We start from the raw sequence: 22447 nt of genomic DNA on the forward strand, positions 1-22447 counted from the left end.
GCGCCGCACTGTGGCAGCCCACTGCTCCCCAAAGGTGATGAGTTAAAAGCAGAGAACAAATTTTGTTGTAATGTATGTTTCAATGACAATAAAGATGATATTACTATTACTATTATTACTAGTCTACTCTTTAAGGAAGAGTTGCAAGAAGTAAGCCACCATTGACAAACAATTATAAGAGGTCCCTTTAAATGTTTGCCACAACCCATGTGGGCGACACAGCAGACTTGTGCAAGATGCTTTGGTCAGATGAGACAAAACTAGAGCTTTTTAGGCCAACATCCAAAGCGCTAAGTGATATACACATTGTCCTGCTAAAACAAGCCCCACAACAAACTATGGTGAATGGCAGCATGATAATGTGGGCATACATATGAGAGGCCGCACAAATGTAAAATACATGTATGTGTCAGAAGAATCTAGACTTAGACTTAGACTTAGACAACTTTATTTGTCATTTTTGTATGCACAGAGTGCGTACAGAACGAAATTTCGTTGCATACAGCTTGTATGAAATTGCAGTAAAAAATCAAATTACAGTATAAGGTGCAGCAGTGATTTAAAAGTAAATAATTTAAATGTAGACAATGCAGGAGAAGTCACAGTGTACAGGTGAGTATTTTAAAAGCCTTTTATGTGCAGAATTGATTGTGCAAGGGCATTTGTGCAAGAATAAAGCTTGTAAATTACAGTAGATTTAAAATATAGTATTAGGTGCAGCAGTGATTTAAAAGTAAAACAATTGAAATGTAAACACTGCAGGAGAAAGTCAATGTGTACAGGTGAGTATTTTTAAAAACCATTTGATTGTGCAAAGGGCATTTGTGCAAGAATGTATTTAAAAACTAAGAGTTCGGCAGCATTTGTAATGCTAGATGGAGATGCAATGATGCAAAATGTGCAAATATGCGAATGTTGTGCAGAGTTTATGGGTTAGAGTTCAGCAGTTCAACAGCAGTTCAACAGTCTGATGGCAGCAGGGAAAAAGCTTTTGCAGAACCTGGTGGACCTGCAGCGGATGCTGCGGAACCTCTTCCCAGAGGGCTGCAGGGAGAACAGTCCATGGTGAGGGTGTGAGGGGTCCCCGATGATGTTACGGGCTCGAGACACACAGCGCTGAGATTAAATGTCTTTTATGGAGGGAAGAGGAGCCCTGATGATCCCTTCTGCTGTCTTCACCACTCTCCTCACGTTCTTCCAGTCCGAGGCACTGCAGCCTCCACAGAGAGACAGCCGGTCAGAATGCTCTCTATGGTGCTTCTGTAGAAGGTCGTGAGGATGGGCGGGGGTTGGTGGGCTCTCCTCATCTTCCTCAGGAAGTACAAGCGCTTCTGTGCCCTCTTCACCAGTGACGTGGTGTTCACAGACCAGCTGAGGTTGTCCGTGATGTGCACCCCCAGGAACTTGGTGCGGCTGACCACCTCCACAGCTGAGCTGTTGATGAGCAGTGGAGCGTGGTGAGCCTGGTTCTTCCTGAAGTCGACGATGATCTCTTTCGTCTTCTCCACGTTCAGGATCAGGCTGTTTTCTCTGCACCAGCCCACCAGCTGCTCCTCCTCCTCTCTGTAGTCCTGGTCGTTGTCGTCTCTGATCCGACCCACCACCGTTGTGTCGTCATCAAACTTCACGATGTGATTGGTGATGAATCTGGGGACGCAGGAAAAAACTCCCAGAGGCTGAAAAAATGTTGAGACTGGGCATAGAGTCACTTTCCAGTGGGACATTAACCCTGAGTGGAAGTGGGAGTGGTGGGCTTGTGGTTAGGCAACCAGGCGTTTGCATTTTGGAGAGGCTGCAAAGGTTGTTAGTTTGAAACTCAGTCTGGCTCTCTAAGCACAGATTGCTCCCTGTGCATCACTCAGTGTGGCAGCACACTGCTCCCTAAGGCAGTGGTTCCCAACCCTGGTGCTCAAGTAGCCCTGCCCTGCATGTTTTAGAGGTGTCTCTGTTCAGCATACCTGCAGAACTGCAGAACCTCCTTCTTCTGCAGCCATCAAGTGCTGCAGAAGCCTCTTAATCACCTGAAACATGCAGGACAGGGGTTCTTGAGGACAACTGCCCTAATAGATGGGTTAAACGCAGAGACAAATTTCTCCTCTGTTGGACTATAAAGGGAAATATTTAACTAAACACGATCCAGTCAGAGACCAGATCCAAATCTTTTTGAGAATTAGTAAACAGCACTTTAAAAACTGATTTTGACAGATGCGCTATGAGCCTTTTAAAACTCAAGATGCTAAACTATAACCTCACCCTGCTATAAACTTCTCTCTGACCTGTTTGATGTGTTCCTGGGTCTTCATGATTGTTGACTTCAATAATAAAGCTCTGAGGCCTTCAGAGAACAGCTGCATGTAAACTTAAAATAAGTTACTCTTGTGGTCTCCATTTACCATTTAGGAGACGTGGTTGTAAGACAACAAAATGGTAAACACACTATATGTGATAAAAACACTTTTGCAACGCCCTGTATCTCTGTATATACAGATCTATAGAATGACTTAGAATTAGTGTTTCAGTGTAATGAGGCTCGTTTGTCGGATTTAAACCACCTTTTGAAAATTACAACCTTTAAAGCAGGTAGTAAACATACTCATCATTAGGCCCTGATTTATGTACTAAAAATGTTTTTGGATTGGTTGGATGCAATATTCTAATCGTAAATGTTTTGTCCTCATTATCTGTAAGCAGAAAATCCTCGTAATTAACAGGAAGAAAGCCTTGCAAGCTTTAAATAATTTTTTTTTTTTTGCTTTCGCTCTACTTATACTTGTTTATAAATGATTATACTTATACTTGACTTATATACTCATCTATTGACTTATAAATGATTGTTTACTATAAAGTCAAACCTTCTATCTTTCAATGCAATACATGGACAAACAGAACCAAAAAAATAATAACAAACCAACAAAGTGCTGACTTTTTTTTATTGAGGGCTTGTCATGATTTGATACCAGTTTTGCTTTTGCTGAGATGTGTTTTTATTGTGCGCCTCGTTCAAGTCTGATTCATGATTCCTCTCTGTGGAAAGAGATCCGGAGAGCTGCAGCACTTCCTCGCTTTGCTCAGCTTGGCACCAGCAGGTCATCTGGCCAACAGAGAAATACAGTAAATGTTCTGAGCAAGGCTTTTACTTTATGACACACAGGCCGTGCAGTTCGATTGGGTTTTAGTCGTGGTGTTCATTAATACAAATTCTACCAAACAGCCCGGAGATCAATATTTTCAGCCTTTCTCTGTGAAAAACACTTTTCGGCATTGGTACTTTGTCAGATTTCCCGGACTGCCTCACCGTCTTTCATCACTCCGCAGTACTCCTCACACTCTGACTTGGTGTAGAACTTGTTAGCGTTGGACTGACAGAAGCCCGGTTTGTAGGCCATGCACAGTCCAGTGGAGGAGTCGAAGGCCCAAATGACTGGTTGGCCCGTGCAGGGCTGGGCCGCCATAGGCAGACGGCACACAGCTGGAGAATCAAATAAGAATAACCCTCGCTGAAATTTCATCACAGTACTTATTCACAAATCAGTTTCTGCACACAGCAACCTTCTTATTGGTCCAACACCAGCGTTACGTTCGGTGCAATCTCCTCACCCTCTGTGCGACATCTTTGCAGACACTCTCTCTCGGTTTTGAAGTTATTCTGATTGCCTAAACAGCCGCCGTACTGGAACAGCTCGCAGCGCATTGAGGAAGAGTTGTAGAAGTAGCGGTTGTGTATCCCGAAACAGGGTCCTGTGTCTGGAGTGGCATTGCACGCCTCTGTGAAGACAGACAGATGCACAGAGTGTGTGACAGGGAACTACAGGTCCTGCAGTGTCTCAAGGTATAAACTGATGTTTCGTATGCAGCTCATCTCTTACTGGCTCCACTGAACAGGGTCGTATCGTCACCAGAGCCCTCTACCTCCACGGGGGCCAAAGAAGGTGCAGCGTTTCTCCTCACCCGCTGCAGCATGGAGAGACAAAACTCAATCAGCTTTATCAAATCCATTTCAGTCCTATTCACAACATTTAGATCAAATTGTACGTATAAACCCGACTTCTTTAGGTTTTTATGTTAAAATGTCGAATTTGTTTCAACTGTGGTCATTATAACTATTTTACCTACAACATTTGAAAGCAAAAATCAAGTTTTGATACAGAGAAATTCTTGTTGAGAGCTCAGAGAAAGGCAAACACAAACATTTTTCAAGAAAACATGTAAGGTAATGGGAAGACCTCTCCACTCACATCTTTCCTGAACCCAGTGACCAAAATGTTGCAGTACATGCTAGCTTTAAAAACCTGACAATATGTATCTTTTTAAACGTAATGTTAACAGCAACGATGAAATAAAGTGTTGGTATAAATGTTCTGTTAGGATAGAGGTATTTGTGAGTAGCACATATTTACACAAACCCATAAAAATATGTACTCTTTGCTCTCATTGACATTAAACTAAACCATTTCCTGTTTTAGGTGAATCCAGATTACTAGAACTTTTAATTTGTTAAATGCAAGAATAATGAGAACTTTTATTTTTTTATTATTATTTTTACATGAGGTGTTTATGCATTTAAACTGTTTGGGAGAACCCCAGAAGATGCTGCCATTGCTTTGTGAGCTTCTGGTAGAATAGTTGACAACATTTTAGATTAGTGGACGTACACCTGTGGGTGTATTTCAAGGCAACATCTCAAGCACACTACATCCTCGTGTGACATCATGGGAAAAACAACAACAACAACAACAAAGAAAATCAGCCAACATATCAGGAAGGGCTTTGTGGACTTCCACATTCTTTGATCCAGATGCCCTAAAGTATGCCTGTTCATCTGTCCAACCAATTATATGCTAGTACGGGAATGTCCAGCCGTAATGCTCTTCAGCTAGGAGCATTTATGAACCAAAGGTGAGCATTCCTTGGTGTGAGACGTGTGTCTCAACCATAGAAGCGCAAAATACCTTGAAGAGTTTCATAATGTACAGTGTAAGGAGTTCGGTACCAACATGGGCTGAAAGGCCACTCAGTGGGAGGAAGTCATCACTCCAAAAGCATCGTAAAACACAAGGTCACAGTTCACAGATGCCCTCAGAGACAAAGACCGTCTCTTTTTAGGAGACGTGGCCTGTAGTTCAGTGAAACTGGTCATAATGATCAATATTACATTTGGAGGAAAAAAAACGGGGAAGCCTCCAAGCCTGAGAGCAACGTCCTGACTGTAAAGTACGACGGTGGCAGCAACATGTGCTGTAGGACGGATGAGTACGCTTCACAAAAATAGATGATATCATTAAGGAGGAACCTTGTGTGGAAATACTGAAGCGCCGTCTCAAGAGATCAGTTGGAATTTAAAGCTCTGGCACAAATGAGTCTTCTAAATAGACAATAATGCAAGTCATGCAGACAGTCAAACTATTTCCAAAGTGTCTCCAGGTCAATGTTTCAGACGGACCGTCTCAAAGGCCTGATTTCAGTCCCAGAGACGATTTGTGGACAGAACAGAAAAGGTGTGTGAGAACAAGGTGGTCCTCCAGCAAACTTATGGAGGAGACAGAAAACGCTTGACCCAAGTCATACCAGACCTACAAAAGGAAATGATTGTCTGCTTTAATGTCAGTGAGAACAAAATACATAGCTTGTCTCTTTTAATACAGTGGATGAAAGATCTGGTTTCAACCATAATGCTCAAACCTGAGGCTCAGGCTGAATTGTCGGCGCCGCCACCTGCTCTCCAGGAACACAGTCACCTGCACACAGAGAGATGGAGACATTTCTCTCATATGATGAATGCATTGATTTATAGACAAGACGGTTTTCAAAACAGTCTATGTTGGGCTATGTCAAGTATACTGATGCATAAAGAAAGATTCCTTCTATTTTTGAGTTACCCTTTTTTTTTTTCAAAAAACCTGCAGAGAAGGGTGATCTGACATCTGGCTGCATGTAAATGTGTTTATCTACCTTTGTCCTTTCTAATGAAAATGAACTCTTCGCCTATTCCTTGTTGTTGGACCAGCGTTTTGAAGTCATCGAGGATGGTGGGTCTCACAGTCCTTGTTCGACCTACAGAGAACAGATGACAAACAAACGGCACTGTAAATGGCAATGTCTTGGCATTAGGGGGTGCCATTCTTCAACATTTTACAAGGTTGGAGCACAGAGAAAAGGATCAGTGATCATTCCTCTTTATACAATCTCTAGATCTTTCTGGTTCCCCTCTTTTGATCTTTAATCTTCATCTCGGCCCACAGGTTTTCTGAAGGATTTACTTCTGGGGACAGAAATGGCAATGTATTTCTGTTTTTTTCTGTTTGCTAAAACACTTAGTTTGGGATTATACAATTTTTCTATTGTATTGTTTTTCTTTTATATTCTGTTTCCTCGTTTTGACTTGCTTTGCTTTCTGCTGTCATTTCACATCTTTTCCTCCTTTACCTTTCTGCATCTGTGCTGTGTCTGTCACGATCAGAAGAAATATTAATTTATTTTGTCTGATTCATCACCGTTGTCTTCCTGTCAGCTGGTAAATTAAATTGCTGCCTTGCACACTTTTAGTTCTGTTTCCATTGATATCTTAATGCCTTCCACAGCTGGACGGTGGAGCCGTTCTTGGCATTTTTCTAGTTCCAATCCAAGCCCAGGGTCTCTGTGCATGGACCATGTTCTCCCCGGTGTTGCATGGCCTCTTTCCGTGAACACTGTCATCTTCCCAAGGTCCAGAAACATCACTAAAGGGTATTTGGTTTCTCCAAATATCCTTTTCCTGCTCCCAAGCATTCTGCATTCAGATCTTATTTATAAATACGCATGTCACCTATGGCTCAGTTAATATTCACCAAATACAACATTTCCTTGACACAGTGTTAAGAAATATACCAGAGCATGTCAAACGTGTGTTAGCTGCTATTTTGTGCTTCATTAGCGTATTTGGTTGAAAGTATTGATAATTACCAGCGTCTGTAATGGGAACACTTACTGTACAGCTTGAGTGAGATGCTCTTGTCACCCGTCGACTTCTGCTTGCTCATGATCATAATGGCGTACTCGTTGTAGTTGGTGTGAACCACATAAGCGTCCACATCGGCCCCCCACTCTGCAGGTGGCAAAAGAATGCCCAACAAGAGTTATTTCTCTCTGGTACTCTTCAAAGCACTGTCATCACATTAAACGGATGAACAGAGAGTAAAAAAATGAAAGGACATACTTGCAACATGATAGAAAAATCGTCCAGGTGTGGAGGTCAACTCATAATCTCCGGTCCTCTCTTTGCACGTTCCCTCTCTGAACACAACACAGTTTAATCCAAATCATCAGACTTGATAATTTATTCACTGAACACATAATCTACAACCCGGCCAGAATAATACAGTTTATTACATTTTAAATATTTGCTAATACTAGTGTCTCAAGACGAAGACACGAGTGGGTGCACATTGTAGTTGATGAACTTTGCTTACATTCAGATTTTTCCGTGGTTTTATTACGTTGCCTGGGATTACATGAATAAGATTTGAAGTTTTTTTTTTTTTTTAAGGATTGTTTTTTCTCCCCCCTTTTTTTTAATAAAATGGTGATTCTGATCCTGAAAGAGGACTGAAAATGATGGTTTACACTGTTAAATAAGTTGTATTTACTATATGGAGTGCTTTATGTAACAGAAAACACTGCAGATCACGCCATTGCAACTGTGAAACATGGTGGCAGCAGCATCATGGTGTGGGGAGGCGCATCCTCAGCACAAGTACAATTTTCTTAAAATTTGTGTATATTTCCATGATTTAAGCAGGTAAATAAGACTATTTGCCAATGCTATTAGTATTTTTACCTAAAAAATAAGATAATTAGATATTCTGTATTTGAAATAAGATGATGGAGATTAATTGTTTATAGTTTAGGGGTAAGAATACTCATTCCATTTATCTGCTCAAATCAAGAAAAAATACACTCATTTCAAAAAGATTTGACTCACTTTTAGGTTCCCTTTTGCAGTGTAAAGGCTGCAAAGACTTGGGACTGGGGTGGATGTTTATCATCCAGAAGAAAAGTGACCCTAGACATATGACCAGGGCTACAATGAAATGGTTTAAATTCATTAACATATACCGAATGTATTGAAATGGCCTAGTTAAGGTCTCAGACCTAAATCCACTTGAAAATATGTGACATAACTGTTCAAAGATGTTCTATCCGATCAAACGGAATTTAAGCTATTTTGGACTAAAATTAGGAAAACAAGGTTCCCCAATTGTTCAAAGGTTTTAGATGTGTAAAGCTGGTAGACACAGACCCCAAAAGATTTGTTGCTGTAATTGCTGGGTGAAACGGTTCTATAAAATATCAACCATGACCACAAATATGTGGCACACTTTTCAGATTTTTATTCGTGAAAAATGTTCTGCACTTCACTATTTTGTGTTGGTATCCAAATAAACGCATTGAAGTCTGCGGTGATAACCTGTGAAAAAGCTCAAGGCTAATTGGAAATACTTGCAAGGTTTTTGTGTTTAAGATGTTCAACCGAGGTCTATTGTTGTAGGACAAAACAGTGACACTAGTCTGCTGTCACCTCCATCACAAATATAGTTTGTTTTTCACTGGCAACATCATGGCATATTTGGAGGCATGTTGTCAAAATCCTCATCTATTGTCGCTAATCTGATTTTCAAATAAAAATAAAAGAAGATTGTTAAGACTGTTTTTACCTGAATACAGGTTTTAGTTGTTTTGCAATTTGTTAATTTAATCGGAATAGATATACATATTTTTTCCTATTTTTATAAATCTAAGTTAAAATTTCCATTTCATTCTTAAGACAGAAAATATTTAAAAATGAGCAAATAAAAATATGATTTGATGATTGACGAAACAGATAATATTTTAAGGTACTTTCTTTCTAATAATGAGAGATATTTTTTTTATCCAACCTGAGTACTGTTCGGGTCATGTTGAGCTTTTCTTCCGTTGTGCCTTTCTTCAGCACTAGTTTCCCAATAGCCAGGTCTCCCCTGTAGCCTTGCATGTAGGGAGACGTACTCGCTTTTGCAACATCGTACCATGTTCCCAAAAACTGTAATCAAAAGTTAAGAGATAAATTATAATATAAAAATAACATTTTACTATTAGAAATTCAACACACAGTTAAGATTTTGTGGAACATTTCTGAAATGCAAATAAAACAGTGTTTCAATCGTTCGGGTTTGTTGCCTTTTATCTTTTGTATGTGTTGTGTCTTTACTGTAAAAAAAAAATCATCATTGTTTTCTACTTAAGTGTGATTGATGAAATGAAGAAAAAAATGCATTCTTAAATATTAGCAAGAACATAAAACAAAACAAAGAAAAACAAGAACAAATAATCCAAGATCAATATCCGCTTCCTTGCTTTTTATTTTATTTTTACTTAACAGTAATAGATTACAGACAAACCAAGAGGTTCTCCTCTCACCTTGCTCAGATCAAAGTTCTCCTGTGTGGGGTAAAGAGGATCTGGGAGAACTGGGAGCCCCTGGAGGGTCCGTGTCCATCCCAACACCAGCAAAGAAACCAGAACCACAGATTTGTGCATCTCGTCAGAACTTTGCGTCCACTTATTTCAAACCTTGTCCTTTAGGTGTGCGACACAGCGACACCCCCTCTCTACTGCTGAAAAAGGGACCACACATTGAACTGTAAAGGACTAATCACTCCCACAGCCGAGCTTCCGAAAACAAACAAGCAACGGAGCAAAGTTCTGTTTATCTGTTTTTGCTTGTTTTAACAGCACGGGCAGTGAACCACTCAAACATTGGACTTCAGAGTTGCTGCAATATTGGCAGATCGATGCATGTCATAGTTTGAGCAAAAAAAAAAGAAATGGTGTATGGTAATGTGTATGTCGATTTGTGTGGGTCTATGGTTACAAGTGTTATTTACTTTTGCTTGTAGTCATTTGGGGTGCAAAAAAAGAACAGCATATACTTTAGTTTCTAATATGTGACAGTAGTGATACACAATCAACAGGCACATATTTGTATATTCATTGTGGAATAGTGCCCATATTTGGAATAAGGGTTGCAGAATAGGGCCACAAGTTTACATTTAAGGCATAATCTGTAAACGGGCAAAAATGTGTAGATGCAACCATATATTTTGTTGTTTTAAACAAATTATAACGTATGAAATAGTTTCATTATAAGTTGACCTAATGGGGTTTTAATATATAATGGTTTTTAGATCTCTTACAGCGAAATAGAAAGGGACTATTCCATGAGTCACAGCACCTCCTGCTGACCAAGAAGTGGAAACGCTGGTTATATGAAATTGGGTAAAATCAGAAGAAGCAGCATGCTTTTCTACCTCTGATCACTGCCTTTTGAAATCTTTACTTTGTCGAAGCTCCAGTGTTACAGAACGTATTTTATCCATGACACAATGCAAGGCTAACAAATCACGCCCCCTGAGACTTTTTGCATTTTATCATGATGCAACATCAAACTTCTGGTCATGTCCTGGGATTATATGTGTGTAGAACAACACAAAGAAGTGAACAATTGTGACGGTGAATAAGCAAGATTGGATATTATCAAATGGTTGAACAAACATCAATCTGAAAAGTGTGGCATGCATTTCAATTCAATTCAATTCAATTTTATTTATATAGCGCCAAATCATGAAACATGTCATCTCAAGGAACTTTACAAAGTCAAGTTCAATCATATTATACAGATTGGTCAAAAATGTCCTTTATAAGGAAACCAGTTGATTGCATCAAAGTCCCGACAAGCAGCATTCACTCCTGGGGAACCGTAGAGCCACAGGAAGAGTCATCTGCATTGTACATGGCTTTGCTGCAATCCCTCATACTGAGCAAGCATGAAGCGACAGTGGGAAGAAAAACCACCCATTAACGGGAAGGAAAAACCTCCGGCAGAACCGGGCTCAGTATGAACGGTCATCTGCCTCGACCGACTGGGGTTACAGAAGACAGAGCAGAGACACAACAAGAGAGACAAAAAGCACAGAAGCACACATTGATCCAGTAATCTGTTCTACATTAGATGGTAGTAGTGGGTGAGCCGTCTTCTCTGGATGATGTCACAGTTAACAGAACGCCAGACCAGGTGTACCTACTATGAAGAGAAAAGAGAGAGAACAGAAAGTTAAAGCAGAAATGACAACACATAATGCATAATTGAAGAACAGTAGAACTCAATAGAGTGAGAAAATTAGATCCTGATATACTCCAGTAGCCTAAGCCTATAGCAGTAAAACTATAAAGGTAGCTGAGAGTAACATGAGCCACTAGTTATAATTTTTGTCAAAAAGAAAAGTTTTAAGCCTAGTCTTAAAAGTAGACAGGGTGTCTGCCTCACGGACCAAAACTGGGAGTTGGTTCCACAGGAGAGGAGCCTGATAGCTAAAGGATCTGCCTCCCATTCTACTTTTAGAGACTCTAGGAACCACCAGCAGACCTGCAGTCTGAGAGCGAAGTGCTCTGTTAGGAACATACGGGGTAATCAGAGCTCTGATATATGATGGAGTTTGATTATTAAGGGCTTTATACGTTAGAAGAAGAATTTTAAATTCTATTCTTGATTTAACAGGAAGCCAATGAAGGGAAGCTAAAATTGGAGAAATATCATCCCTCTTGTTGATTTTCATCAGAACTCTTGCTGCAGCATTTTGGATCAGCTGAAGGCTTTGAACTGCATTTTGTGGACTTCCTGATAGTAAAGAATTACAATAGTCCAGCCTTGAAGTAACAAATGCATGGACCAGTTTTTCAGCATCGCTCCTGGACAGAATGTTTCTAATTTTGGCGATATTCCGGAGGTGAAAAAAGGAAACTCTGGAAACCTGTTTAATATGGGATTTAAATGACATGTCTTGGTCAAAAATAACACCAAGATTTTTTACTTTATTACCAGGGGCCAGGTTAATGCCACCCAGATTAAGTGATTGGTTAAGAAGTTTATTTTTTGAGGACTCTGGCCCAAAGATTACAACTTCGGTCTTGTCAGAATTTAGATGCAGGAAATTTAAAGTCATCCAGCTTTTGATGTCATCAAGACATGACTGCAGTCGAAGTAATTGATTGGATTCATCAGGATTTATGGATAAATATAGCTGAGTATCATCAGCATAACAGTGGAAATTAATCCCATGCTGTCTGATAATTTTGCCAATCGGAAGCATATATATAGTAAATAGAATTGGTCCAAGGACTGAACCCTGTGGTACTCCACAAGTGACCCTAGAGTTTGAGGAAGATTTATTATTAACATGAACAAATTGGAATCTGTCTGACAGATAAGATTTAAACCAGCCTAATGCTTTCCCCTTAATCCCTACAGTATGTTCAAGTCTTTGTAGGAGAATATTGTGATCAACTGTATCAAACGCAGCACTGAGATCTAACAGGACAAGTATAGACACAAGTCCATTATCTGAGGCCATGAGAATATCATTAGTGACCTTCACCAGAGCTATTTCAGTGCTATGATGAGCTCTAAAGCCTGACTGAAACTCCTCAAGTAGGTCATTACTTTGTAAATGTTCACAAAGTTGATTAGCAACTACTTTCTCAAGAATTTTAGATAAGAAAAGAAGATTAGATATAGGTCTGTAATTTACTAACTCATCTTGATCAAGAGAAGGTTTCTTAAGTAAAGGTTTAATAACAGCTACTTTCAAAACCTGTGGTACATATCCATTTACTAAGGATAGATTAATCATGTCTACAATAGTGCCACTGATCAAAGGGAATATGTCCTTAAACAACTTGGTTGGGATTGGGTCTAACATACAGGTAGAAGGTTTAGATGAAGCTAAAATTTTAGATAGCTCAGAAAGCTCTACTGCTTCTAAACAGTTCAAACACTGCACAGATTCTAAAGATTCCTCCAATGCTGCCTCACTTACTGAGGACGAGGTAATCATGTTTGGGAGGATGCCAATTATTTTATTTTTAATGGCATCAATTTTATTTATGAAGAATCCCATAAAATCATTACTACTAAGAGCTAAGGGAATGGATGGATCAACAGAGCTGTGGCTCTGGGTAAGTTTGGCAACTGTACTAAAGAGAAATCTAGGATTATTTTTATTCTCTTCAATTAATGATGAAAAATATGCTGCTCTAACTCTGCGGAGGGTCTTGTTATACAACAATAGTCTGTCCCTCCAGATTAAGTAGGATTCCTCTTGGTGTGTAGAGCGCCATTTTCTTTCCAATTTCCTAACATTGTGCTTCAAGGAACGCAGCTCTGAATTAAACCAAGGAGCCAGTTTCCTGTGAATAATCACCTTCTTTTTCAAGGGAGCTACATTGTCTAATGCAGAACGCAATGAGGAAGTCAGATTGTTAGCAAAGGTATCGATTTGTGAATGGGAAGAAACAGCAATGCTGCCATCTACAGGGCATTTCTGCAATACTGAGGATATTAAAAAGGGGACAGACTCTTTAAGTTTTGATACAGCATTATCCGATAAAAATCTACTATAATGGAACCCTCTTTTGGGGGTGGAGAACTCAGTTAGATTAAACTCAAATGTTATTAAAAAATGATCAGACAGGACAGGGTTGTGAGAGAATACTGTTAATTCTTCACAATCAATGCCATATGTCAGAACAAGGTCTAAAGTATGGAGCCGAGAGTGCGTCGGTTTATGCACATTTTGAGCAAAACCAATTAAATCTAGGATAGTTTTAAAGGCTACACTAAGGTTATCACATTCAGTGTCAACATGGATGTTAAAATCACCCACTATAATAACCTTATCAGTATTTAACACCAAATCAGATAAGAAATCTGACAACTCATCCAAAAACTGAGTGTAAGGGCCTGGTGGACGATACAAAACAACAAACAGAAGAGGTTTTATTGCTCTGCAGTTTGGATGAGGGAAACTGAGGGTTAAATGTTCAAAAGAACTGTAATTATTAGTTGGCCTGGGACTAATTAATAAATCAGACTGAAAGATAGTTGCCACTCCTCCTCCTCTTCCCACAGATCTGGGAATGTGGAAATTTGAATAACTGGAGGGGGTTGACTCATTTATACTAACGTAGTCCTCTTGTAGCCAGGTTTCTGTGAGACAAAACAAATCAATCTGATTATCAGAAATCAATTCATTAACTAACAAAGTCTTGCATTCGCTCAGCTTCCCATTCGTGCTAAAGAAAAACACGATACTGCCACCGTGTGTCATGGGGTAGACGGTGTGTTCAGAGTGATGTCCAAAATGATTTTTCTCCCTAAAATTAACATTTTGTATGAGGGCCAAAAAGCTACATTTTGGTCTCACATGACCAGACCTTCTTAACAATTTTACGTGTTTGCTGTGTTTCCTACATGGCTTGTAGCAAACTGGAAACAGGACTTCTCATTGCTTTCTTTTTAACAGTTTCCTCTACACTCTTCCACAAAGCCCAGATTTGAGGAGTGCATGACATAAAGCTCTTCTATTGACAGATTATTGACAGATTCTACTACCTGACCTTTGGATCTCTGCAGCCCTTCCATACTTAAGGCCCCCACATACTTGCGCGGACACAAGTCCGTGGACGTCCCCGCAGACAGGTACGCGCAGAGCTCAGTTTTACGGCTGCGTACGCGGAGTCACACCATAAACTTCTCAGAAGCAAGAAGTCTTCTCATCGAACTGTTTTATATGTGACACAGAGCTCGATACAAGAACGCGCGGCATCACAGTCTCTCTATTTGCACTGACAGGTGTCCGGTGGGAGCCTGCTGGAAAAGAACCGGCTGTAGGTGCTGAATTAGTTAATCAAACTTTTTACCATTCCTCCTGCACTCCGTCCGGCTGACAGCAAGTGTAGGAATTATAGGAATCTGTTACAAGAAATGTAGGCAAAAGGTACGCTCGATTATGAAGGGTAAAAGCTTAGCAAAGAGTCAGTGTGAAGTCCGCACAGCTCACTGTATGAGGATGGTACTTTGTGTATTTGGGAGTTTTTACTGTTTGGGTTTCTTTCCGTCTTTTCTGATTAACGCGCTGCTTTGAAGTTTAGTTATACTTTGACCAATTTCTGGATAATCGATTGAACAGTTCTCTGTGAAATGTTGAAATACTAGAAAATAGTTTTCAACCTGACCCTCATTTTCCCTCGTCCATAATGTTCTCCCTGACCTCTCTGCTATGTTCCTTGGCCTTCATGATGGTGTTTGTTCCTTAAGGTTCTCTTAAAAAAATCCTCTGTGGCCTTCACAGAACACCTTAAATCTCTATTTGCCAATTAGGTGGCTTCTAAAGGGAACCTGTTGCATATTTAAATTTATTTAACGGTATACAATTAGAAGGGGCAAATGCATTACAATTAGTTTTTTGTAATTTTTAGATTATGTTACATTTTCTTTTCACTTCATAACTATGCCCTACATTGTGTTAGCCTTAAAGTCCTAATGATATACACAAAAGTTTGTGGTTGTAATCTGAGAAACGAGACAAGGTTCAAGGAAGTCTGAGCCAGACGTTACACATTTATAGCTACAATAATGATCAATTCTTGCTTTTCTTTCTTTATATTATTATTGCTGAAAATTGACATACTGTGAAATTTGTTTCATGACGTTCATAAAACACACAAATACATATTTTCTGAAGGTTAGCAGGTCTTACAAGGCTTTATCAGCTATTTATTTCTGTTCACTGACTGTGTGCAGTTCCATAAATCTGTACGACTTAGATTTGGTTTAAGGTAGTTTGAGGTTTTGATTTTAAATCTCAGAGCTTGTAAAAGTACACGACGTTACCACAGCCCAAAGCAAAACTCATCATAAGATCCTTTTATTGTGTGCCAAGCATTACAGAAGCTCACGAGATGTGGTCAGGATGTCCTGGATCTTGTGCAACACATCAGAGGGTGAACTACCGTCACGTCTGTTGGTTTTACCGTTGCCCATACTGGTCCACATGCCAGGCTGTACATGATCACCAGGGCTGATGCAAACCCACAATAAGATCTATATAACTTTACAAAGTGCTGTCAATGTGGTCCAAAACATCTGCATGGCATCCACCGTCTCTGCTAATCTTCACTCATATTGTGACTCACTGCCAGGCACTTTGGCAACTGCCTGCAAACAATATTGCTCTCCAAGTTTACCAAAGCACAGCCGAAAGAGCCCCCGCATTTGCAGTATCCCAGCATGTTCGCCTCTCTGATCGCTTAAGACAACAAGTTGTATTCAACCTGCTCCTCAGAACATGGGGTGTTGAGTTATAGCACACGTTTAGAAAAGGTTCAAACTTCCCACAAATAGGCACCTCATATAATACAAGCAGCAAATAATTAATTTCATTATACATTGTGTTAATACAGTTTTCAGACAGATACGTTCATTTCAGATATTGTGCAAACAAATATTTCTTTATTACTTGAGTAAAACATTTCTCATATTTAGTTTGTTCATAGTGTTCTAACAAGTTCAATATCTGGTCATCCTCCTCTTCCTCACAGGTTCTCTAACCCTATGAAAGAAAACATCACTTAATGCATACTACTACTACCATGTCTACTACTATTACAACTACCAATACTACTACTACTAATAAAAACACAGTTAGTATAGTGTGTTCAAAATTATTACAGCCACAAATGGGTGGTTTAACAAAACTTGGAACACCAGATAAATATATAATACATCAAAAACGTACATATATAAATCTATACTATAAATACATACAAATATTACGATACATAAAACGAGAAAGGAGAGAGACAGATAAGTGGAATAAAATAAAATAACTAAGAAAAACACATTAACAAAACTAGAAATAAAAAGAGATACATAAAATAAAATGTTAAGTGTTTAATGATGTTACAAACAATGACTGCAAACTCATTTAGCTGCTTCAATGCAGTGGTACTCACTGAACAATTAGGGCCTTTCACAAGTAAAAGAAGGGGAAAACATAAACTAAAGAGAAGTGTGCTTTGTGGAACACAGAAAAAGAGTCATTTGTAACCTGGTCTGACATCACTTTGCTCTTCCTCTGCAGGAATAATCTGTTTGGAGCTCTCATGGCCAAAAACCTGAATACAAATCAAAACAAAGCACCAGTTTTTGGTGATTACTCATATGCCACATAAAGCCCCTTGCCTGCCGGTTAATCATAGCCGGTCGTAGCTACCTGATGGTGAGCAGCTGCCTCCTTCGTTGGTTCGCCTGGTAAACACTCACCTGGAAAAACAGAAACCAAAACTCATTAAATAGTAACATCAGTCTTTCATGCTTACCTATAAGAAAGAAAGAAAGAAAGAAAGAAAGAGAGAAAGAAAGAAAGAGAATAAAGCACATGCATTTCTTTTTGAAAGTGCTTTTTCCGAGCCCGTAATTGCAAGATTGAAAGTGTAAAACACATAAAATGGATCATGTGTTTCAAAAGTATAGCATTATATTGAATAAACCATGTGAATACAATAATATATTATTATTATATTATATATATATATATATATATATATATATATATATATATATATATATATATATATATATATATATATATGCTGCTTAAAAACAGGTTTGTAAAGGTCCAGATAACAGAAGTACCTTTGTGTTGATTCATGATAGCAGCATCTTCACTCATTCCATGGTGTCTGATGAGTTCTTTAAATTTTTCTAGAGCAGGAGGACTAACGCTCATAGTTCGACCTGAGGAGGAGAGATTTGTTGTATTTTACTATAACAAAGGAGGTTTTTTAAAAGACAGTTTTATATTGTTTAGTTTTGAAGCCCCAGGTGGCTGCTATTTATTTGTCAGCTAGCAGGACAGCTTTAGCTTAACCTGCTGACGAAGCCCGAGGAGAGAAGAACTGGTATGGATCCAGGTTACAGTTGATAAATACGTTTCTTTCATAAACCCCTTTCTGTATGTATATGATAACAATTATATTTAAAAAGCAGGAATTGTGATTGAATATGGTACAAACCAAACAGGAATTTTACATTATATATTTAGCGTGCTAATTAGCAAACTTCGACATAGATTCTCAGCCATCCAGAACATGGCAAATCCACAAAAAATGAAAAACTGTTTTTGGATTTTATATAGTTGAACATAATGCTACTACTAGATGGTAGTAAAGCTCTTCCAATAGTATACTTGGAGTGTGTAAAATATGCATCAGCAGGTACCAGTGGTATACACACCTCACTTTGGCTATTGGTGATTTAGGTCAAATTGGCGACAGTATATTCAAAAAAAGTTCATAGTATCATTAATTATTTTAATAAACACCATTCAAACAATCATCACTGATGAACTGCGGACTCTAAATTGGGACGTTTGAAGACAAATGGTTGTACTGGATTTTCTTTAGGGGTGACAGAGTATAATGTATTACAATTGCTATATTAAATATAGTACCATAGTGATGAGCTCCAAATCTTTGAGACTGAAACCCTTCCTACCATGACCCTAATCTTTAGCTACCTCCACAGATTCTCTATCAAGTCAGGACTCTGGGCCACCAAAATGTTGATACAGTATTACTTCATATTAAAAGAAACATGTTGATAAAATGAAGCGATTACTACGAAACTAAATCTGTCTGGGTGTGAATAATGTCGGTATGACATTGAATAATGTTGGTGTGAAACAATGAGTTTCCTTCTCCAGATCACTCAGGCTGAGTTAGACTTGAATGCTCTGCGTAAGTCTGTGACTTACTGTAAAGCTTGACTATGGTGGTTTTATTCCCTGTCGGTTTCTCGTTGCTCAGCTGCATCATCAGAGCGTACTCATCATAGTCGGTGTCAACCACGAAGGAATCGACATCTGCTCCAAATCCTGCAGAGAGGAACTTTCATTTGATACCTTTGTTTAGTTGGCAATGACAGCATGGAATCTATTGTACTGTGTTGCAAACATATGTAATTAATGTTAGAACTCAGTTTTTTATATGTTGTGCTGTGTAAAATGCTTTCAACAACTGTAGATCACATAGTAAAGGTGTAAAGGAAGGTAAGCAGAGAAACATACTTGCAACATGGTGAAAGAATTGGCCAGGAGTGTTGGTAAAACTGAGAACCGTCCAAGTCTCCCTACATGTGCCATTCCTGAAAGAGGAAACACATTATAGATCACATGCAACCTCACATCTTTTATGGCTCACTACCACACAAGAGTCTGACGTGAAGGTGGAGGTTGTCATTGTAAAGTTATGCTGAGAAGGGACATGTTTCAGTTCCAGGGCCACCATGACGGGGTTTCTTTTCTTGCGCTGCATGTAGTGAGGACAGGTAGACACCACAGCTACTTCATACCATCGTCCTGTAAACTGAATGCAACATATGTAAATTCAGTCTACATTAGACCATCTGTATGTGAATTGATGTGGCACACAGATATAAAAGCGTTCACAAAAGTGATTGTAAAATGTTTAGTTGGAGAGAAAAATAGAGTTTTGCATAAACCGGCAATCAAGATCGTGGGGAAAATACAAACTGTGTTGTGAAAACAAAATCTGCAATGATAATTCATAATTAACCAACAGAAGCATAAAAACAACTGCCATCGTAAACACTTGCCTGCTCAAAATGAAAGTTCTCCAGTGCCGTTATTGGACTTTTTCCTTTCACTGGGTCCGTCTGGAGGGTCCGTATTGATCCAGCAACCAGTAGAGGCACCAGAAACACCACCCTTTGCATCCTGAACATCCTTTCAGAGCTAAGACTTGGCCTTTCCAAGTGTAACCATCATGCTTTGCTCTTTTAAATTCCCACCCACATGCTTTCAAAGACAGAGAGCGAAGGTCTGAACATCACTTTATCTCCTGCTCTGTTTCTGGACATTCAAGTGTTTGTTGTTCAGACTAATCAGAAGTAAAACTCTGGACTTCAGAGTTTGAAACTACCCGCAAACATGCAACCAATCAATAGCTGTTAGATTTTAACAGCTGGCTAGTGGGGAAAAGGCTGCTCTACTGTTGCGAGTGGATCTTTCAGACTACCATTACAGGCTGTGTGTTAGCTTCAACCACTTGATATCAAGAGACATGTCGATGCACCCTGACAGAGTGTAAGTGTACAAAAATCTTCTGTCAAACTTCAGTGACTCTTTTAAAAAAAAGATTATAAATCTGCTTCCTGTTTGGCACCTAAATTATTTACATAAACACAAAGAAAAAATGTACAATGGATCATTTACATGTAGCAAATTCAAAGAAGTACCAAGATTTTGTTTTTAATGAGGCCATATTGTCTACCAGAGGAAATTACACATTATTTCAATAACAAGCCCCAAATCAACCCTCAAACACTGTCCTTGGAGAAGAAGAGAACCTTTAGAGCAGGAAACAAGGATGAGCTGCAAGCTCTGCAGAAGCAACTGAAAAGGAAGATCAGAAATAACCTTCAACAGGAAGATGGCAAACTGCAGGTGAACAACTTATGTGGGGTTTGGAAGAGCCTGAAAGCAAATTCAGCTCTCAGACCAAACTCCCAGGCTGTAGGGGATTTAGGGTGGGCAAATGATCTGAATCAGCGGAGGAACAAGCTGCACAAAAACAAGCTTCAAAAGGCTGCAGGTCTAAATGGCATCAACTTTACGCTCATAAGGTGCTGCACAGATCAACTGTGTAGCATCATGGGAAACATGTTCAACATGAGCATAAAGCCAGGGAAGGTACCACTGCTGTGAAAGCCTTCCTCTGTGGTACAAATGCCAAAGACCACACACCCAAAGAACCTCAGAAGCTTCAGACCTTGCATCCAATTAAGACCCTTGAAAGGTTGTTCCTCGACCGTCTTTGCCCCCTGGTGAGGTCTTTGTAGGATTTGCTGCAGTTTACCTGCCAGCCTGGCACTAGGGAGTATACCTTCATTTACCATTTACCTGATGATACCAGCGTGTGAATGTGTGAAAGAACGTGTGAATGACTGAGTGTAGTGTGAAGCACTTTGGGGTCCTCAGGACTTGATAAAGTGCTACACAAGTGCAGGCCATGGTGTTTTTAATACCATCCAGCCGGGACTTCTAGGGAACAAGCTGAAGCTGCGGGAGGAGGACTACCACCTCTCCCAGTGGATACTGAACAACCACACTGGGCGTTGACAGTAGGTGAGGACACAGGGCTCTTTCTCTGACAGGCCGATCACCGGTATGGGGACCCCGCAAGGTACTGTACTGGTATCGTTCCTCTTTACCCTCTACGTTGCAGACATTTGCATTAATTCCCCAGGCTGCCATCTGCAAAAGTTCTCAGATGACTGTACAACAGTAGGTGACATCAAAAATGAGGGCTACTCAGAGTACAGACAGTGGAATCACGACTTTGTGGACTGGCGCCAGTGGAACTATCTCTTGCTCAATGCAGGAGGAAACTAGAGAGCTGGTGGGTGATTTCTACAGGTGAAGAGCCAACAATCTGACATCAGTGAACACCCAGGGAACTGAAATAGAGATAGGGGACTTTTATACCTGGGTGCTCACTTGAACAATAAACTAGACTGGAGTGACAACACTGATGCTATTAACAGGAAGGTTCAGAGCAAAGTCTTCCTGTTGAGGAGACTGAGCTATTTTGGAGTGCAGTTGATGTTCCTGAAGACAATTTTTACTCTGTGGTGGCATCAACAGTCTTCTTGTGTGAATAGCAGCATAGCTACATTTGAGAGGAGGCGGTTAGTTCATCAGGAATACCAGCTCTGTTCAAGGATGTCCCCTCAACCCAGTGCAGATGACAGGAGACTGAAGAGCTCTGGCAAAATCATAATCGCTGTGATGGACTGCTGCATCCCAGGTGCATAAAGGAGATTTATCACAGATCCTTCCTCCAAGCAGTTGTTAGACTCCCAACACACTCAACAGGTGTTTGGATCCCTGGTGGTTTTGCACATTTTCCCATTTCTTGTAGATAGGGTGTTGTTTTTATGCACAATTATACATGCACATGTTGCACATTTTTTTAACTTGTCTGACTCCGTTGAATATTTCTTTACATGCTAACTGCATTGTATTTTTATGCTGTAAATTTGTCCTGTCCCTTATTCTTACTTTCTGTTTTTGTATTTTTACGTTTGTGTAATCTGCATGCCTGAACACCTGATTTTCTCCACAGAGGGCTTATAAAGGATGTTTTTCTATTCTATTCCAACATTAAATATTATAATACAGGTTATTTTATGATTTATTAAATATTTGTTGTTATTCAAATTATTTCTTATTTTATTTTAGTCATACTGTTAAAAAAGACAAATTTCAACTTTACAAAACAAACAAACAGTGCAGTTCAGTTATGGACAGGACAGGAGGTCTTGAGTACAGGACCTCCTGTCAGCTGAACTAAAGCATATTGTGGTCATCACAGTATGAAAAGCCAGGTTGAACTCTAAGGATTAAGTCTGTTTAGCAGATAATATCTAAAGGGTTCCCTGCAAGTTACCCCACTGAGCCAAATGTTTCAAAGGCATTTCTAAGGAAAATAATTTAGCTTTTTTATGGGTCTGGCG

General features: G+C 39.5%; 2 protein-coding genes across 4 annotated transcripts in view; both read right to left on the minus strand.

Moving 5' to 3' along the window:
* Window positions 1-9629, minus strand: part of LOC105932101 (papilin) — a 35200-nt gene extending 25571 nt beyond the window's left edge. Inside the window, exons 1-8 of the mRNA XM_036139789.1 lie at window positions 9433-9629; window positions 8913-9055; window positions 7193-7269; window positions 6965-7081; window positions 5950-6051; window positions 5680-5735; window positions 3867-3951; window positions 3598-3765 (exon numbers count right to left, since the gene is read on the minus strand). Coding sequence (XP_035995682.1) covers window positions 3598-3765; window positions 3867-3951; window positions 5680-5735; window positions 5950-6051; window positions 6965-7081; window positions 7193-7269; window positions 8913-9055; window positions 9433-9552 — 868 coding nt within the window. The 5' untranslated portion in view covers window positions 9553-9629. The remainder of the gene's footprint in view (window positions 1-3597; window positions 3766-3866; window positions 3952-5679; window positions 5736-5949; window positions 6052-6964; window positions 7082-7192; window positions 7270-8912; window positions 9056-9432) is intronic.
* Window positions 9630-16338: 6709 nt separating this feature from the next.
* LOC105932102 (protein AMBP) lies at window positions 16339-20014 on the minus strand. 3 transcript variants are annotated; one of them, XM_036139797.1, is made up of 9 exons: window positions 19725-20014; window positions 19526-19646; window positions 19130-19275; window positions 18978-19054; window positions 18666-18785; window positions 17546-17647; window positions 17124-17173; window positions 16959-17025; window positions 16339-16460 (listed from the first exon to the last, which is right to left on the minus strand). In XM_036139797.1, the coding sequence occupies exons 1-9, from the start codon at window positions 19787-19789 to the stop codon at window positions 16444-16446; spliced, it is 765 nt and encodes a 254-aa protein (XP_035995690.1). In that variant the 5' UTR covers window positions 19790-20014; the 3' UTR covers window positions 16339-16443. The 3 variants fall into 3 exon arrangements, with proteins under 3 accessions (XP_035995690.1, XP_021176450.2, XP_012726549.2); XM_021320775.2 differs by having other exon boundaries at window positions 19130-19268; window positions 19526-20014; XM_012871095.3 differs by having other exon boundaries at window positions 19526-20014.
* Between the last annotated feature and the right edge of the window lie 2433 nt (window positions 20015-22447).

This window comes from Fundulus heteroclitus, chromosome 8 (assembly GCF_011125445.2).
Source record: "Fundulus heteroclitus isolate FHET01 chromosome 8, MU-UCD_Fhet_4.1, whole genome shotgun sequence".
Taxonomy (NCBI): Eukaryota; Metazoa; Chordata; class Actinopteri; order Cyprinodontiformes; family Fundulidae; genus Fundulus; species Fundulus heteroclitus.

Coding starts and splice junctions, on each gene's coding strand:
- LOC105932102 (XM_036139797.1), bottom strand. CDS start 19,789: ATGTCCAGAAACAGAGCAGGAGATAAAGTGATGTTCAGACCTTCGCTC. Junction 19,647..19,724: donor CTCTCTGTCTTTGAAAGCAT/GTGGGTGGGAAT, acceptor AAGGATGTTCAG/GATGCAAAGGGTGGTGTTTC. Junction 18,786..18,977: donor ATTCTTTCACCATGTTGCAA/GTATGTTTCTCT, acceptor TCCTCTCTGCAG/GATTTGGAGCAGATGTCGAT.